Below are 16,805 nucleotides of genomic sequence, written 5' to 3'. Positions count from 1 at the left end.
GAGAAGGAAATGAGACACCCTCTTAGCGCAGTGCCTGACAGACACAATATATGGCACTATATATATATATATACACACATACTTTTTTTTTTTTTTTTTAAGACGGCCCTGGCTGGAGTGCAGTGGTGCAATCTCAGGTCACTGCAACCTCCATCTCCCAGATTCAAGTGATTTTCCTACCTCAGCCTCCTGAGTAGCTGGGATTATAGGCACGTACCACCGTGCCCTGCTAAATTTTGTATTTTCAGTGGAGCTTGGGTTTTACCATGTTGGCCAGGCTGGTCTCAAACTCCTGAACTCAGGTGATCCACCCAGCTCAGCCTCCCAAAGTGCTGGGATTACAGGCATGAGCCACCGAGCCCAGCCCCCTATGACACTATTTTTATTATTAGTCCCTGGGGGAGCGCTCAGACTGTGGTTGATCTTTCCATTTTTCTTAAACTGTCATGCACATTTTTGTTTGCATGTTGGAGAGAATGAACCTTCTTTTCTAGATGTGGTTAATTCTTCTTGTATGAAAATGGTGCTTCATAAACAGTTCAGGGGCTGGGCATGGTAGCTCACGTCTGTAATCCCAGAACTTTGGGAGGCTGAGGTGGGAGGATTGCTTGAGTCCAGGAGTTTGAGATTGGCCTGGGCAACATAGTGAGATCCCACTTCCACAAAAAATAAAAGTATTAGCCAGGCATGGTGATGCATGCCTGTAGTCCCAGCTACTCAGGGGGCTGAGATGGGAGGATTGCTTGAGCCTGGGAGGTTGAGGATGCAGGGATTTATGATCACACCATTGCACTCCAGCCCAGGCAACAGAGCAACATCCTGTCTCAAAAAAAAAAAAAAAAAGGAAATTAAAAAAAGAAATAGTTCAGGGATGTGATCAGGGCACCTATCTGGGCTTAGAGATAATCCTCTGCATGGGAAAACTAATGAACTTCATCTGAAGGACAGGATTATTCATTTTATCAGAAGGTGAGCTACTTCCTCAGGTCATGCACCACCATCTCACCAGTCAGCTGTGGGTGAGGTGCAGTGGGATACTGGAGCTGGCATACAGTGACTCAAGAGAGCCTGCTGTGACCATCTCTTTCAGCTCTGCTTTCAGTGATGTCATATCAACAGCTTGAAAGCAGCCACGGAAATCAGCAAATGCTACAAATCTCTCTGTGTCTAATTGGGCAGCAGCAGGAGTAAGGACCTTTATACTTGTTCCAAGAAAGACCAAGCTGGAACAAGTATAAATTCATTTCCTTATAGGCAGAGATAAAATGGCAACCATGCACATAGAGCAGGCCAAGAGGTGGGAATATGAGCAGTCAGAGAACTAATGTTTGCAGCCACTCTCTGCCAGGCAAGGCCCTCTACATCCAAAATCCAGACACGTGCCAAGAAGTCTCACTAAAACTCAGATGTTGCTGTTGGCAGAAACAGAAATCTATATCTTGAAAACCTATTTTAGGTTGCTGTATCTTATTTCCCCTCCTTTTTATTCTTCCCTAACATCATTAAAGTCTTTCTCGAAAATGCCAGCTAAGTGAGAATAAAGCAGAGATGGTCAGTACTTTAAAGGCAGAACAGCACTGCAATATATATTAATTACGCTGACTATATCACAGTTTATTCACATGTTAGGAACTCAGCTTGATCTGTCCACCCAAACAAAAAGCTGAGATGAAGTGCACTCAGACCCATAAGACAAGCTCCCCTCCAACACAGGGACCCCAGACATGTTAGACAACGGCTGATTTCCTTCTGAGGTCGCCTACAGATGAGCTAAAAAAGAATGGGTTGAATTTGAGGGCAGTACTGGAGACATGGCAAAACTAGACAGGCATACTGATGCTGTTAAAGAAACTGGAAAGAAAAGATAAACAATTCACTGAATTTAGTAACGATTCAGCACTCAGTGAACTACAGCTCATTACAGTTGATATAATAACAGCTACCTTCTACTCTGTGCTAGGTACTACTCTATGTGTTTCACAGGTATTAACTCTTTTTTTTTTTTTTTTTTTTTTTGAGAGGGAGTTTCACTGTTGTTGACCAAGCCGGGGTGCAATGGTGTGATCTTGGCTCACTGCAACCTCCGCCTCTTGGGTTCAAGTGATTCTCCTGCCTCAGCCTCCCGAGTAGCTGGGATTACAGGTGTGTGCCACCACGCCTGGCTAATTTTTTGTATTTTTAGTAGAAATGGGGTTTCATCGTGTTAGCTAGGCTGATCTCAAACTCCTGACCTCAGATGATCCGCCTGCCTCAGCCTCCCAAAGTGCTGGGATTACAGGCATGAGCCACCTCACCTGACTGTATCAACTCATTTCATCTTCACAACAGCTCCATAAGATGGTAATTAGTATCCCTCTTTTAAGGATGAGGAAACTGAGGCACAGATAAGTAAACTAACTTGCCCAAGGTTATATAGCCAGTAAGAGGCAAAGTTGAGACTGATGGGGATTTTAGAGGGAAAACTGATTGAGAAGACAGGCCAGGCATAGTGGCTCACACCTATAATCCCAGAGCTTTGGGAGGCTGAGATGGGAAGATCACTTGAGCCCAGAAGCTCAAGACCAGATTGGGTGACATAGTAAGACTGCTTTTCTACAAAAAATTTAAAAATTAGCCAGACATGGTAGCATGTGCCTGTAGTGCCTGCTAATCAAGAGGCTGGAGTGGGAGGATCATTTGAGCCCAGGAGTTCAAGGCTGCAGTGAGCTATGATTGTGCCACTGCACTCCAGCCTGGGCAACAGAGCAAGACCTCATCTGTTTAAAAAAAAAGAGAGAGACAGAGAGAGAGAAGACAAAGAATTTGCCTTAAATACACTGCATTTGAGATGACGGTCAGATATCCAAGCGGAAATGAGAGAGGATTGGCTAAGAAGACAGGACTTCACAGAAGTTGTAAAAAACAGTTGTGTTCTTGAAGGGAGAGAGATGAGAGAGGGCCAAGGACACCACACTGAAACTAGAGGGTTGCTTACCTTTAAGGAGCAGAGGGGAGAATAAGTGCCAATAAAAGGAAAGACCAAAGCTAGGTAGTAGGGTAAACATGGCTTCTTTTTTTTTTTTCTTTTTTTGAGATAGTTTCACTCTTGTTGCCCAGGTTGGAGTGCAATGGCGTGATCTCGGCTCACCGCTACCTCCGCCTCCTAGGTTCAAGTGATTCTCCTGCCTCAGCCTCCCTAGTAGCTGGGATTACAGGCATGCACCACCACACCCAGCTAATTTTGTATTTTTAGTAGAGACAGGGTTTCTCCATGTTGGTCAGGCTGGTCTCGAACTCCCGACCTCAGGTGATCCACCCGTCTCAGCCTCCCAGAGTGCTGGGATTACAGGTGTGAGCCACCACGCCCGGCCATCTATAATGACATGTTTTACTAGTTCAGAGGTAGACAATCTGTAAAAATTAAACTTCACCAAGTTAGAACACCACTACACTGTACAGCACCTAGCCCTGAGTCTTACATTGTAGATACTAAACAGATGTTGTTGAATGAATGAGTGAACTGTAGGACATTTCTAAGATATTAACTTACCTTATATATCTCCAAATCTGTTGGAAAGATCACAAACTTTACAGTTAACTGGTGTTTTACATGGTCTTTGGCAAATGTTAAAACTTCATCAAACAAAATCTCTGCTGCTGTTTCCTTCTTTATTTCCATGTTTCCAGTCCCAAGGGCAGGAAAGGAAATGGAAGTTATATTTTGCTCAATGCATTTTTCCAAACACTCCTTCATTGCATGTTTTAATATCTGTAGGAAAACACAATTTTAAGATGAGCATTTGACTCAAGAACAAGACTCCACTTACCCCTTGATCCTGCCCATATTTTACAATGTCCACCTCCACTCTCCCTCAGGGTTCGTGTCCCTGCCTCCTCACATGACAGGAAAGGTCCCACTCCAGAGGAAACCCACTATGGCTATAAGGTTAGGTGGTGAGAAACTGAAGCAATAGAGTGGCCATCTTGTGCTATTCAGGACATGTGGGCACTAGAATTTCTCGCAGTTTATGTAGCCTTGCCCATTCCCCCAGGTCAGAGAGCCAACCATCAGTTTACCCCATTCACCTACCCCTTCCAGGTCAACGTAAAGAGGATTGAATTTTCGTAAAAGATATCGAGATTAAAATAAGAAAGCAGCACTTATTCAACGTCATTAAGATCTATCATGTAATTCCTCTTGGAGAAATGCTAACATTTTTGGCAGATTTAAACTTCTACCAACTGTTAACATCAAAATAATACAGGAATGTTGCCCACGGAAGGACTTTGGAAAACTGAGGGATAGAGGGAGACTAGAGGACCAATTTGGGATTAGAGAGCTCTCAAGAGGGAACCAGAAATGGTGAAGAAGATAGACAAAGGCAGAGAAGGGGATTAAGTTTCCCTCTTTTCATCATCTGAGTGGGTTCCTCCTATTCTTTAATGACTATTTTATTTTATTTTATTTATTTTTTGAGACAGAGTCTCACTCTGTCGTCCAGGCTAGAGTGCAGTGGCGCGATCTCGGCTCACTGCGACCTCTGCCTCCTGAGTTCATTAATGCTTGTATTTTATGTGCCTCAGTGGAGAGTGGGCTAGACAGCCAGGCTCCACTGCAGGCACGGGTGGAAGAGACCTCAGGTAATAGATTTGACTGGAATGATGCTGGAGGGGGAACCCCAGCTGCTCCAGGAATATAACACATGGAGGGACATGAGAGGCTGAATCCCTTGCCTACTTAGGAAAAGGCTGACGAGGTCACTGGGTATGTTGGGGTGAACCAGTGTTCAGACTGAGGGAGTACTAGTTTCGGTGTCTATCTGTAGTATGCCTACTTAAAATTTAGCCATGGGTTAGGCAACATTTTAAACTTCTTTGTTGTTTAGTTTGTTTGTTGTTTGAGATAGTCTCTGTCACCCAGGCTAGAGTGCAGCAGTGTGATCACAGCTCACTACAGCCTCAATCTCCTGGGCTCAAGTGATCCTCCTACCTCAGCCTCCTGAGTAGCTGGGACTACAGGTGTGCACCACCACACCTGGCTAATTGGTTTTTTTTTTTTTTTTGGTAGAAATGGAAGTCTTGCTATGTTGCTCAGGCTGGTCTCAAACTCCTAGGCTCAAGTGATCCTCCCACTTTGGTCTCCCAAAGCACTGGATTCACAGGCATGAGGCACTGCGCCAGACCTAAATCAAACTTCTTAAGATAACTTATGGCAACTGTACCTGTTCAGTATTTCTGGTATTCACAGGTGTGCTAAAAAATGAGGACTATACCACTTGACAAAATATTTCATGAATGTAATGAAATGATGGAAATTTGTTAAAAAAAAAAAAAAAGACTATATAGACTATGGAGCTAAATAAAGACACATTTATTTTAAACTTACCTGAAGTTTAGGAAATTCTAAATGCCACAGTACATGGTATATATATTGGCAGGACAAGTTAAATCCTCTTGTGACCAGTACCAACTGGGACTGTTGAAACTGTTTAGCCTTTGTGGCAAGAAATTCCAACTGCGTTTCAACTCCTGATTGTTGTAGAATTGACTTTGCCACAGGTCCAGCTGTAATATCACGTGGGTCTACAGAATTAACAATTACATCTGCCTGAAAAGGGAAGAAAGGGTAGGACTCATTGTTAAATTTCTTCTTCTTAAATGAATAATTTAAATTTTACTTCCCTGAAGAGCTTCGAAAAATACTCTTTGAAGACCCTAATTTCTAAAAAATTTCATTATTAATATATAGAAACTTGTATTTCCAAAGAGCGATTATTTGATTGCCATGAATGAAGCTGAATTACGTAATTCAGAAATTACGAACATGTACGGATGATATAATTTTCTTTTTTTCTTTTTTTAAATTTTTAAATTTTTTTTTTTTTGAGATGGAGTCTCGCTCTGTCACCCAGGCTGGAGTGCAGTGGCGCGGTCTCGGCTCACTGCAAGCTCCACCTCCTCCGGGTTCACACCATTCTCCTGCCTCAGCCTCCCGAGTAGCTAGGACTACAGGCGCCCGCCACCAGGCCCGGCTAATTTTTTGTGTTTTTAGTAGAGACGGGGTTTCACTGTATTAGCCAGGATGTTCTCGATCTCCTGACCTCGTGATCCACCCGCTTGGCCTCCCAAAGTGCTGGGATTACAGGCATGAGCCACTGCGCCCGGCCCGGCTGATATAATTTTCATTGCAAACATCTGTTTGCCCCTTGCTGGATTACACTTCCCAGATGGCTAGATTCCGAGTATTCCCTGTGATTTGTTTTAAGCTCTGTGAATAAATGGTTTCATCTCTGCCTCACCACCATGACTTTTTGCTGTTTCATCATGGGTTTTTGTTTTGTCTCATTTTAAATAGGAAATAAAATTTCTTGGGAAATTTCCATCTCCTAATGTTTTTATGGTTTAAAGTATAACAAACTTAACATGGTTGAAGAAACTCCAAATGGGACAAAAAGGTATTCAATGAAAAGTAGGCCCTCTTCTTGGTCAGGTCCCCAGACCTCCTACTCACCCACCCATCTTATGTGCAACCAAGTTCTTCATCTCTCTCTTCAGAAACAGACTGTACATATACATGAGCTGTACTTTAGACAATATCGTCTCCTAGTTAACCCTCAGAGCTGTGCTAAAAATGATAGTGTCCTTCCTTCCCCCATGCCCAAATTCCCCTAATCATTCTATTGACTTTGGCTCCCTTTCAGGGTAACTCAGGTACTTCTTCACTGATGTTAATTAATGCTTTACTTCGAAAGCACAATTAGAATTTGCAATTTGGGGGCACCATCACCCTTTAAAAATTGTAATGTTCCTAATGTTGCTGGCAATAAATATACACTAAATAATTCAGTTAAAGGAATAAGTTAGTCAACTAGAATGCTTCCATTTTAATTTTAAATGTGTGTGTTAATGACTTCTCAAATATTTCATTTCATGAACTCCCCTAGTCTTCTCTCTAATTGTCTTATAGGCAGTAAGTGTTTGTTTGTTTGTTTGTTTGTTTTACCAATGTTTAAGTCTATTTGATTGTGGTCACAGGAGTCTTAAGTGTGACATCACTGATCCAGAAGAAAAAAAAAGAATATAGCCTTATATTCATTCTCACCCTCTGTTGTGGTGCCTTCTCCCTCCTACCCCCTCCACTTATTTATCATTAATTTGCTGAACCCTTAGATGCATGCCCAGACCAGGCCTTGGGGATATAGGGATGAACACGCCAAGATCTCCATCTTTAAGGTGCTCTCCGTCTAGCAGGGGAGCTGCACTAACTCAGAAATACCTAGGTTCACCACTACCTTGACTCCTTCCCTCTCCCTGTTAGCATCCTCGCCTTTGTGCCCAGTGACCCCCAGCTAAACGCTTAGTTGCACCTTGTATTCTCCACAGCCCCTGGCAGAGTTATATTCTGTGTATAAACACACAGACTATGACTTAGAGCTCCTCCCGTGTCTCCTGACTCTAGTCAAGCCCGTTATTTTCTGTCAATTCCTCTGCATCTCTCTGATCAAGTCACTCTGACCACCCAGAAAGCTTCCCCTCCTGCCAATTATAACCATTGAAACTTGAGATCAGATTCAAATCTCATACCTTCTGAAGCAATCTTTCTTGGTCCACTATACTCCACTCTTGTCACAAATTTACACACTCTTAAGTATTATTTTTGTTTACTATTGATAGGTTGCTTCAGAAATGTTGAGATCGTTTTTCTCCCCAGAGAGATCTTTCAAATAAAGAATATTTTTACAGTGAAGAATATAATTGACTTTAGGTTCCTTGGGATCAAAGATTATTCTAATTCCTCAGGGTGCCTAAGATAATAGCAATAGCAATAATAATGATAAATACTTATTACATATCAAGCACTACTCTAAGCATTTTATGTGTATTGATCCCAGCTCTAAGATATAAATGCTATTATTATCCTCGTACAAATGAGGAAACTGAAGAACTAAAGATAAAGTAACTTGCTTTGGGTTACCCAGTTAAAAAAACAGCAAAGCTGGTATTCAAATCCAGATGGCCTGGCCCTGAATGCTATATTATTATTTTTTTTTTTAGAGACAAAGTCAAAGTCTTGCTCTGTTGCCCTGGCAGGAATCACTGCAGCCTTGAATTCATGGGCTCAGCTGAGCCTCCTGCCTTAGCCTCCCAAAGTAGTTGGGATTACAGATGTGCATCAACATGCCCTGAAAATTTTTTTTTTTTTTGAGAGACAGGGTCTTGCTACGTTCCTCAGGCTGGTCTTGAACATCTGGGATCAAGTGATCCTCCTGTCTCGACCTCCCAAAGTGCTGGGATTACAGGTATGAGTCACCATGACCAGCCTATTGTAAAAAAGCTTAAAATAAAAATTTTTAAAGAGATGGGGTCTGGCTATGTTTCCTAGGCTGGCCTCCAACTCCTGGGCTCAAATGGTTCTCCAACCTCAGGCTCTCAAGTAGCTGGGTTACAGGCATGTACCACTGCATCTGGCTCATATTCTTAATCCAAACAAGATGGTTTCTACGTAGTGTTGTGTAGTGTATACTTAAAAATTATTTAACTTTTAAGGATCACCTGTGCCAGTTTGAGAGAATAGAAACAAAGACTTACCGTCTGTCGTTCAATGTGGCCCTGGACAATCTGGAGGGTCAGGTTGTTTATGACCATTGTATTGAAAGAAGGGGTGGTTTCTTGTCCCAGCTCACTCTTCCCTAGGATTAATTCTGAAGCAGCTTTAAAGGCAGCAACAGTAGGGTCTTCATTGCTCACCAGGTGAATTTCTTTCAAATTACTCATCATTGGCTTCCTTTGCAAATGAACCCAGATAGTCTCTACAATAGTCTCTGTACACAAATTCAGAGGGAACTGAAAAATCCCAGAGCTCAAGGCTGGAATTGCTACTGTCTTAATGTGAGTATTTCCATAGAAGACATAATCCAGAATACTTACAATGGCCCTCTCCAACTTTCTAATACATCCTTGTGTATCCCATTCCATCCACCGAGGCCCAACAGCATGGATGATCTGTTTGCAGGGAAGCCTCCCTGCTCCCGTGACAGCTATCCCACCAGTTGGTACTTTACCAAATGTGGCAACCAACTGTTTGCTTTCTTCTTGGATTTCAAATCCACCAGCTTTCACCAGGGCCAGGGCCAGGCCTCCCCCATGTAGAAGATCTTCATTGGCTGCATTCACCACAGCATCAACAGCATGTGTGGTGAGGTCATCTTTCCAGACTGATAACTCTATCCTAGGAGTCAGCATTTTTCTGAACACTTGCAGAGATTTGCTGTTGCCTTCCCGAACTGGAGAGACCACGGTAGAGATACAGCCAAACTTATTCTGGAGGACTTCACACAGCTGACGCTCATTATTTTTAAAAATTTTGAAGTCATTGTGGTTAATGGGAATTCGTGAACTATACTTTTCTCCAACAGCATCAGTTCCTGGAAAAGAAGAGAAGATTTAAAAAAAAAAAAATCACAGTTTGAAAGGTTGTAATCCCACTTCATACCAGGAGACTGTGTTTCCTATGTGCAAAAGAGAGATGAACTTCATCTATTGTCCTTCGTGATTCTTCTTCTCAACTAGACATATAATCAGACTAAGAACATCTAAGAGTTTTCAATGGGTCACCCATAAAGTGCATACTCCTGTGCCTGACATATATTAAGTACTCCATAAGTGGTAGCTACCACGATGCAGTGATGATGATAGGAAAACTATGTATATGGGGGCCATGAATTTTTAAAAATATATATAAAAGTGGAGAGCTTAGAAAGACCCATGCTTATGGCACAGGTACTGGAAGGGACTTAATTATGAGCCAAAATAGGTGGAGGTTTTATAACTTTTTTGCTTTTGTCAGCATCTAAGTTTGTGTTTTCTTAAGAGCAGACCCTGAGACAAAGATTTGAATGTAAGTAGTTTATTTGGGAGGTGATCCTAGGAAATACTAGGGCCTTGGGGTGGGGAGGGCAGGGTGTGAAAGTAAGACAAATGAATAAAGCACCTGTAACTAGGCAGATGGAACTTAACTCCACTGGGAAACAGTGTAGATCTTGTGCCTCAGGGTTATATCACTGGTGGGGTAGTAACCACAGGAGCTGGGATATTTATCCAACTTCTTTTTTTTTTTTTTTTTTTTTTGAGACAGGGTCTCACTGTGTTGCTCAGGCTGCAGTGTAGTGATGCAATCTTGGCTTACTGCAACCTCTGCCTCCTATGCTCAAGCCATCCTCCCACCTCAGCCTCCTGAATAGCTGGGACTACAGGCTCACAGCATCCCACACCATTGTGTCCAGCTAATTTCTGTATTTTTTTTTGTAGAGATGGGGTTTCGCCATATTGCCTAGGCTGGTCTCAAACTCCTGATTTCAAGCAATCTGCCCACCTGGGCCTACAAAAGTGCTCCAAAAGATTCAAGCAATCTGCCCACCTGGGTAACTCCAAAAAGGCAACCATGCCTGGCCTACCCGACTTCTATTGGTCATTGACTGAGGCAGTTACCTGGTGAGTAGGAGTAGGGGAAGACATTGGACCAGCCAATGAGTGGAGCATTGATAATGTCTGCTTCAGTTCAGCAAATAATTCTTCATGATATTCTAGTCTGGCACAATTTTGGTGAAATTAAAACTAATCGACTAAAAATTATTTACTGTATGTGGCAGACAAGAAGCTGTGCTACTCAGATCTCCCTGCAATTGGCTATGAAGTGGGAAATACAGTTAGCTGACAGCCTCCAGCTGCTAGCCCCTCAGGGTTCATCTCAGCTTTCAGCCAAGGTCATGCTATTCTCAGGGTAGCCTCCATCAGTAGCTGAGCAAGGCCGTTTACGCCCAACGTGGGACACCTCTAACAGTCAATCTCAGGCTTGCAGAGACTGTCAGGTTCTTATTACAGTCTGATGGTTAGTCTGCTCAGTCCGGCTTCGTCTCTTTACCTTTCACAGTGAATTTTTTGCACTCCTAATTCCACCTCAAATTCTGCTTCCCGGAGGACCCAGCTTGGGACACCGTATTTCATGGTGTCTAAAACATTGTTGTTACAATGCCTCTGAGAAAGGGAAAAAAAATTTAACTAAACTGGGGCATACCATCAATTGATAAAAGATATACTACCTTATTTCAGTAATGTTAAAATGTGAAAAAAAATGTGCATGCTAAAATAGATAAAATGTGACAATTACTTTTATTTTGCGTCAACTCCTATTTCTAATCTGAGTCTCCTAGAAAGATCTCTTGTGGCCTCAAATACCCAAACAAAGCCAGAATTGAGTAGTGAGGCCCTATTGGCCTGAGCTTTGGTTGAAAATCTTTAATGGGGCACCCCTGGAATTAGGCAACAACTATTTAGCTTGTATAGCACTCGTTGAGCAAGGAGACAATCAGTTGGCCACCCTATCTGGCCAATTTCAGCTGTAGGCTCCCGTTAAAAGAGTCTCACATTTATGGGCAAAGGAGAGGAATGGTGGGGGCCCTGAGAGATCATGCCTGCTAGTGCCACACCAACTCTGAAGCATGTGCGGGGGTCTCCACAAGGATCTGCAGTCACACACCTGAGCACCTGTAGGGGAAACATTCTCCTTATGTATTCCCCTTTCGCCACTGAGGAAAGATCTGAGCAAAGACTTTCTGAAACAAGAGTGAGAGCGAGGTAATCCTACCTGATTTTTCATTGTAAGCTGCTGCTCCGGCAACCTGTGAAAAATGAGAATGGCTTTCTTAAAAAATGGAAGTGCAATGACTACAGCTTACTGATAACAAATACACCCTAGTAAACACAATGCAATGGAAATCCTGCTCAAAGCACTGCGTTTGGGAGGGAGGGGAGCATGTGTTTTTAAAAATCTGCATGTCCGAAACACTTAAAATACTAAATGTGCCAGCAAACATTGCCCTATGCCATTTCCTAGAGGCCAATGCATTTCTTTTTTTAAATTTAATTTTATTGGTTTTTGAGACAAGGTTTCACTCTGTCACCCAGGCTGGAGTGAAGTGGTGCAATCACAGTTCACTGCAGCCTTGAACTCCTGGGCTCAAGCGATCCTCCCATCTCAGTCTCCTGAATAGCTGGGACTACAGGCATGCACTACCATGCCCAGCTAATTGTTTTTACATTTTTAGAGATGAGCAGAGTCTTGCTATGTTGCCCAGGCTGGTCTCGAACTACTGGCTTCAAGTAATCCTCCTGGCCTCAGCCTCTGTAGTAACTGGGATTATAGGCGCTAGCTACCACCAATGCATCTCAGTGCATCTCATTCTAATTCAGAATGAGATGAGGGTTAGAGATTAACACTTTAAAAGGCCCAAAAGTCACAGACCAAAATGACCCCAAACTCTCACATAGACTCCAATCTCCAAAGGCTCATGGGGTTTCTCTAGACAGAAGACCTGGGGACGTGAGCCTCATCAGCTCTGTCTCTCATCCACCAGCAAGGATCCACTTTCAATTGCTTTTGTCATGGCACAAGCCTTAATATGGAATTTTCAAGTTTAGTAAGTGACTTCTAATCTGATCTTTCTCTATTCCCTTCATTTCATTCATCCTCTATTACTCTCCTTACCCCAACCTGAAAAAGCAGAATCACTAAATGAGCTAAGAAAATTAAAAATATTCTGAAAAATCATCCAGCTTCAAGTTGACACTATTGATTAGATTAGCATATTACTGATTCCCCATTTCCCAAGAAGGGAGACAGGAGAAAACTTTATTGGGCTATCAAAAGCAGATGAGGATGTCGGGTATAAGTGAACACCCCAGATTTCTTGCTGTTATAGAAAGAAGTATTCATGTGCTGATCAAGGTTCATGACATATACACATTTATGCTTTTTACCGTGGAAAAGTCCATCCTCCAGGTCCCCGGGGGAGTCTTTAAATGTTTATTCTCTTTTGTGCTTCAAAGCATAGACTGTAGTTTCCAGATACAGTGGTCCACTTCTAGGAAAGAATTAGAAAAGATGCAATAAATTAGCCAGAATCTTAGGAAACTCAGTAAGAATATACTGTAGGAGGACCAAACATGATTTCTGATTTTGAACAGTTCTTAATTTCCTTGATAACGATGTACATGTTGTTTTGCTGTTGTTGTTACTGTTTACCGTCTACCCTTTTCAAGAAGGGCTCCAATGGAAATCATAATGCCAGTTCAGAGAATGGAAAATGCTCTACGGCCTGGAACAGGGAAAGCTTTATGGAGGAGGTGAGACTAGAGCCTGGCAATGAAGAATGCAGGAGGATTTTACATATTTAGAAGAAGAGGATGATAACAAAGTGGTAAGACTGAGAACAACATTCAAAGAACAGTAAGGAAGACCGAGCTTATGAGTGAGTGAAGCCCCCTGGAGAGTGTCTGAAGAAAGAGGAAATGCCACTTGTGCCTGTGAGGGGTGTGTATTACTGAATTTGTGATAAATATCCTTGACCTAATGATAGGGGCATATCTGGTTAAAAGTCAGAAAATCTTGGAAAAAATACTTTGTAATGATTTTCCATCTAATAGGTAGGAATTAAAGATTATCAATTTTTAGGAGTGATGACAAAAATGCTTAAAGATACAGTTGCCCACACTTGTTGCTATGTTTAGGCCGCTAAATGATTTCTAATGTCTTTGCAATAGAAAAATTTTGTACAACCATCTACAGCATCAGATCCCTATTCTTACTCATCAAGGGAAAGCAGCAGGTCTAGTACAATCCTTTGCATCCTAAAATGCAAAGACAAGATGCATTTTTTGCCTCCAGAGGGCACTGCTGTTTTCAAAAAAGAAGGATGACTTCATCGGATTTGGCCATGGGCTTTTGCTTTAAATGTTGCACCTGTTTCTGTCTTCAGGCCAGGTTTTACAGGCCTATGGATAGCCAAACAAGGAGTACAGTGCCCTAAGCATTCCATCTCTTCCATTTTAAAAACAGCATTACCACAAAAGCCTTCCTAACTTTCCATCACTGGTTCCTACTGTGTTTCCTTCTCTCCATAAGCAGCCAAACTTCTGGAATGAGTAGTGGACTCTCCTGTCCACCTGCCCACTCAGCCTACTATAACCTGGCTCCCTGCCTCATTCCCAGCACCCTTTTGAAACTGCCAGTGGCCAGGCATGGAGGCTCACACCTGTGATCCCAGCACTTTGGGAGGCAGAGGCAGGCGGATTGCCTGAGCTCAGGAGTTCGAGACCAACCTCGGCAACATGGCAAGACCTCATCTCTACTAAAAATACAAAAAGTTAGCTGCACATGTTGGCACATGCCTATAGTCCCAGCTACTTGGGAGGCTGAGATGGGAGGATCACTTGGTGGGAAGCTGAGGCTGCAGTGAGCTGTGATCGTGCCACTGCACTCCAACCTGGGCAACAGGAATGAGACCCTGTCTCAAAAAAAAGGATAGAAACTGCTCATCATAATCCCCCATGTGGTTAATGCCAATGGATTATCTTCTATCCATCTTTACTGGACCACTTTCTATAGTATTTCACTCTTTCATTCCTGAAATCCTGCTTTCTTGGCTTCTCCTATGCCATCTTCCCTTGGTTCTTTCATTACCCTTCACTTTGCCTTTACAGGCCTTTTCCCTGCATTCACTTCCACCATACCCCCTCTTAATTGTTTGCTCTAGGATTCTGTCTAAGGCATTTTTCATCTCATTCTACATAATCTGCAGGAGTGATCTCATCCACTCCCGCGGTGTCAACTCACCAACTGCAAATATGACTCTCATATCTGCAGTTCTGAGCCCCATTTTTCAACTCCACCTGGAGATCTCACAGTCCCCTCAAATAAGCCTCTGCATATCTCCTGGTCTCCAGTCCTCCATCCTACCCCCACCAAATCCATGCTTTATCTCCTGGATTCTGCAGCTCAGTAAATGATAATACCATTTATGCACTCAAATCAGAAATCTAGCAACTTTCCCTCCATCTTTTTTGTCTCATATCTGGGACCTGACAACCTAAATCACTTTCAAATATGCCCCTACCTTCCTCACCCACTGACACTGCTTCACCTCAGGGTCTCAGCACCTTTTGCCTGAGCTGTGGCAATATACTCTTTTCTTTTCTTTCCTTTCCTTTCTTTTCATTTCTTTCTTTTTCTTCTGTTTTCTTTTCTCTTTTTTTTAGACAGAATCTCACTTTGTGGCCCAGGCTGTGGCGTGATCTTGGCTCACTGCAAGCTCCACCTCCCGGGTTCACGCCATTCTCCTGCCTCAGTTTCCTGAGTGGCTGGGACTACAGGTGCCCGCCACCACGTCCAGCTAATTTTTTTTTTTTTTTTGTATTTTTTTAGTAGAGCTGGGGTTTCGCTGTGTTAGTCAGGATGGTCTCGATCTCCTGACCTCGTGATCCACCCGCCTCAGCCTCCCAAAGTGCTGGGATTACAGGCATGAGCCACCGTGCCCAGCCGGCAATATACTCTTTTCAAAGATTTAAATGTACCTAATTTGACATTTTATTGTTTGAATAGGTATTACATTTACGATGTATAAGAAAATGTAAAAGGTTTCCTCCTATCTCCCCTACTAAATTCCCTGTCCAGAGTGCTTCCCCTGTATTCTTCCAGTGGCATTTTTTACACAAAAGGTAGTAGCTTATACACACACTTCTGCATCTTATGTTTCTCACGTAACGTATCCTAGACATCTTTTCATATTAGCACATAGAGAGCTTCTTCATTTTTCCCACTGCCCATTGTATTCCATTGTATAGATATATTATTATTATTATTATTAAACTGCTGGTCCCCCTATTTATGGACATTAAAGAGTTCCCTATCTTTTGCCATTGTAAACAAGGCTGTAAAGGACATCTTTGTACACAGGTCACTTCACACAGGGGCTAATATATCAATGGGACAAATTCCTAGAAATGGAACTCCAGAATCAAAAAGCATATGCTGTTGTAATTCTGACAGTACTGCCAAATTGCTCACAGTAAAGACTGACCCATTTCCAGTCTTACCAGCCATGTGCAAAAACCTTATCTCTGTCCTCTCTGCCGCCAGTCATCCCTGCTTGTAAATGTGTCCTCCACACCGTTGTCAGCACCATATTTCTAAAATGCAAATCTGGCAAGTCATTTTCTTGCTTTCCCTGCTTACAACCCTTCGAGTCATCTTCACTGCTCTTCAAAGCTTTTCACCATCTAAATATGTGCTGTCCAGGGTGGACTATCAGCCTCACGTAGCTACTGAGGCTACATGTGGCCAGTCTGAATCGAGATGTGATGTAAGTATAACACTGGGTTGCAAAGACGTAGTATGATAAAAAGAATGTAAAAAGCTCATTACGTGCTGAAATGATTAAGTTTTGGATATGTCAAGTTAAATAACATCATTACAATTAATTTCATCTATTATTTATCCTTTAAAAAATATGGCTGCAAAAATTTTAGAATGAACATACTGGCTCACATTGTATTTCTGTTGGACAGTGCCCATCTAGGTAGGCCCTCCCTCCCTCATCCCCTCACCCATCTCCTCTCCTCCCAGGCCCCAGGCCCACTCTGTGCTTCAGACCACAGTGGTCCCTAAGCCTCAGGTGCTTTTCCCCCCAACCCTGTCCTCCCCATCTCGTCGCCACACTCAGTTTATTAAGATGCTGCTTGAAACTTCTCCTTGGAGGCCTTGAAGTAGTTTTGCTCCTTGGTTCACAGGTCCGCCTCCCCTCACCAGCCCTTGACATCAGGGCCTTGCTCTGCTCTTTGGGCAGCAAGAAACAATTCAGTGCTGTTGGTTAAATCAAGCAATGGAGGAGAAAAGCCCCCAGGCGCCCGTCTAAAGGGTAGAGTTGGAGGGAGGGAAGGGGTAACAGGTCACAATTACCAGATGAACACATTCAAATTTTCAAAAATGGGTA

General features: G+C 42.7%; 1 protein-coding gene across 5 annotated transcripts in view; it reads right to left on the bottom strand.

Annotated features, from left to right (window-relative positions):
• The window catches only part of PARP9 (poly(ADP-ribose) polymerase family member 9), a 38,353-nt gene that overhangs the window by 20,753 nt on the left and 795 nt on the right, over positions 1 to 16,805 (bottom strand). For all 5 annotated transcript variants that reach the window (XM_033211025.1, XM_033211023.1, XM_033211022.1 and 2 more), the window contains exons 2-6: positions 12,796 to 12,899; positions 11,624 to 11,657; positions 8,569 to 9,404; positions 5,366 to 5,587; positions 3,530 to 3,748 (exon numbers count right to left, since the gene is read on the bottom strand). In XM_033211025.1, the coding sequence (XP_033066916.1) occupies positions 3,530 to 3,748; positions 5,366 to 5,587; positions 8,569 to 9,404; positions 11,624 to 11,657; positions 12,796 to 12,810 (1,326 nt within the window). In that variant the 5' untranslated portion in view covers positions 12,811 to 12,899. The remainder of the gene's footprint in view (positions 1 to 3,529; positions 3,749 to 5,365; positions 5,588 to 8,568; positions 9,405 to 11,623; positions 11,658 to 12,795; positions 12,900 to 16,805) is intronic.

This window comes from Trachypithecus francoisi, unplaced genomic scaffold (genome assembly GCF_009764315.1).
Source record: "Trachypithecus francoisi isolate TF-2019V2 unplaced genomic scaffold, Tfra_2.0 Lachesis_group0, whole genome shotgun sequence".
In the NCBI taxonomy this organism is placed as follows: Eukaryota; Metazoa; Chordata; class Mammalia; order Primates; family Cercopithecidae; genus Trachypithecus; species Trachypithecus francoisi.
This window is presented reverse-complemented; position numbering and strand designations above follow the sequence as displayed.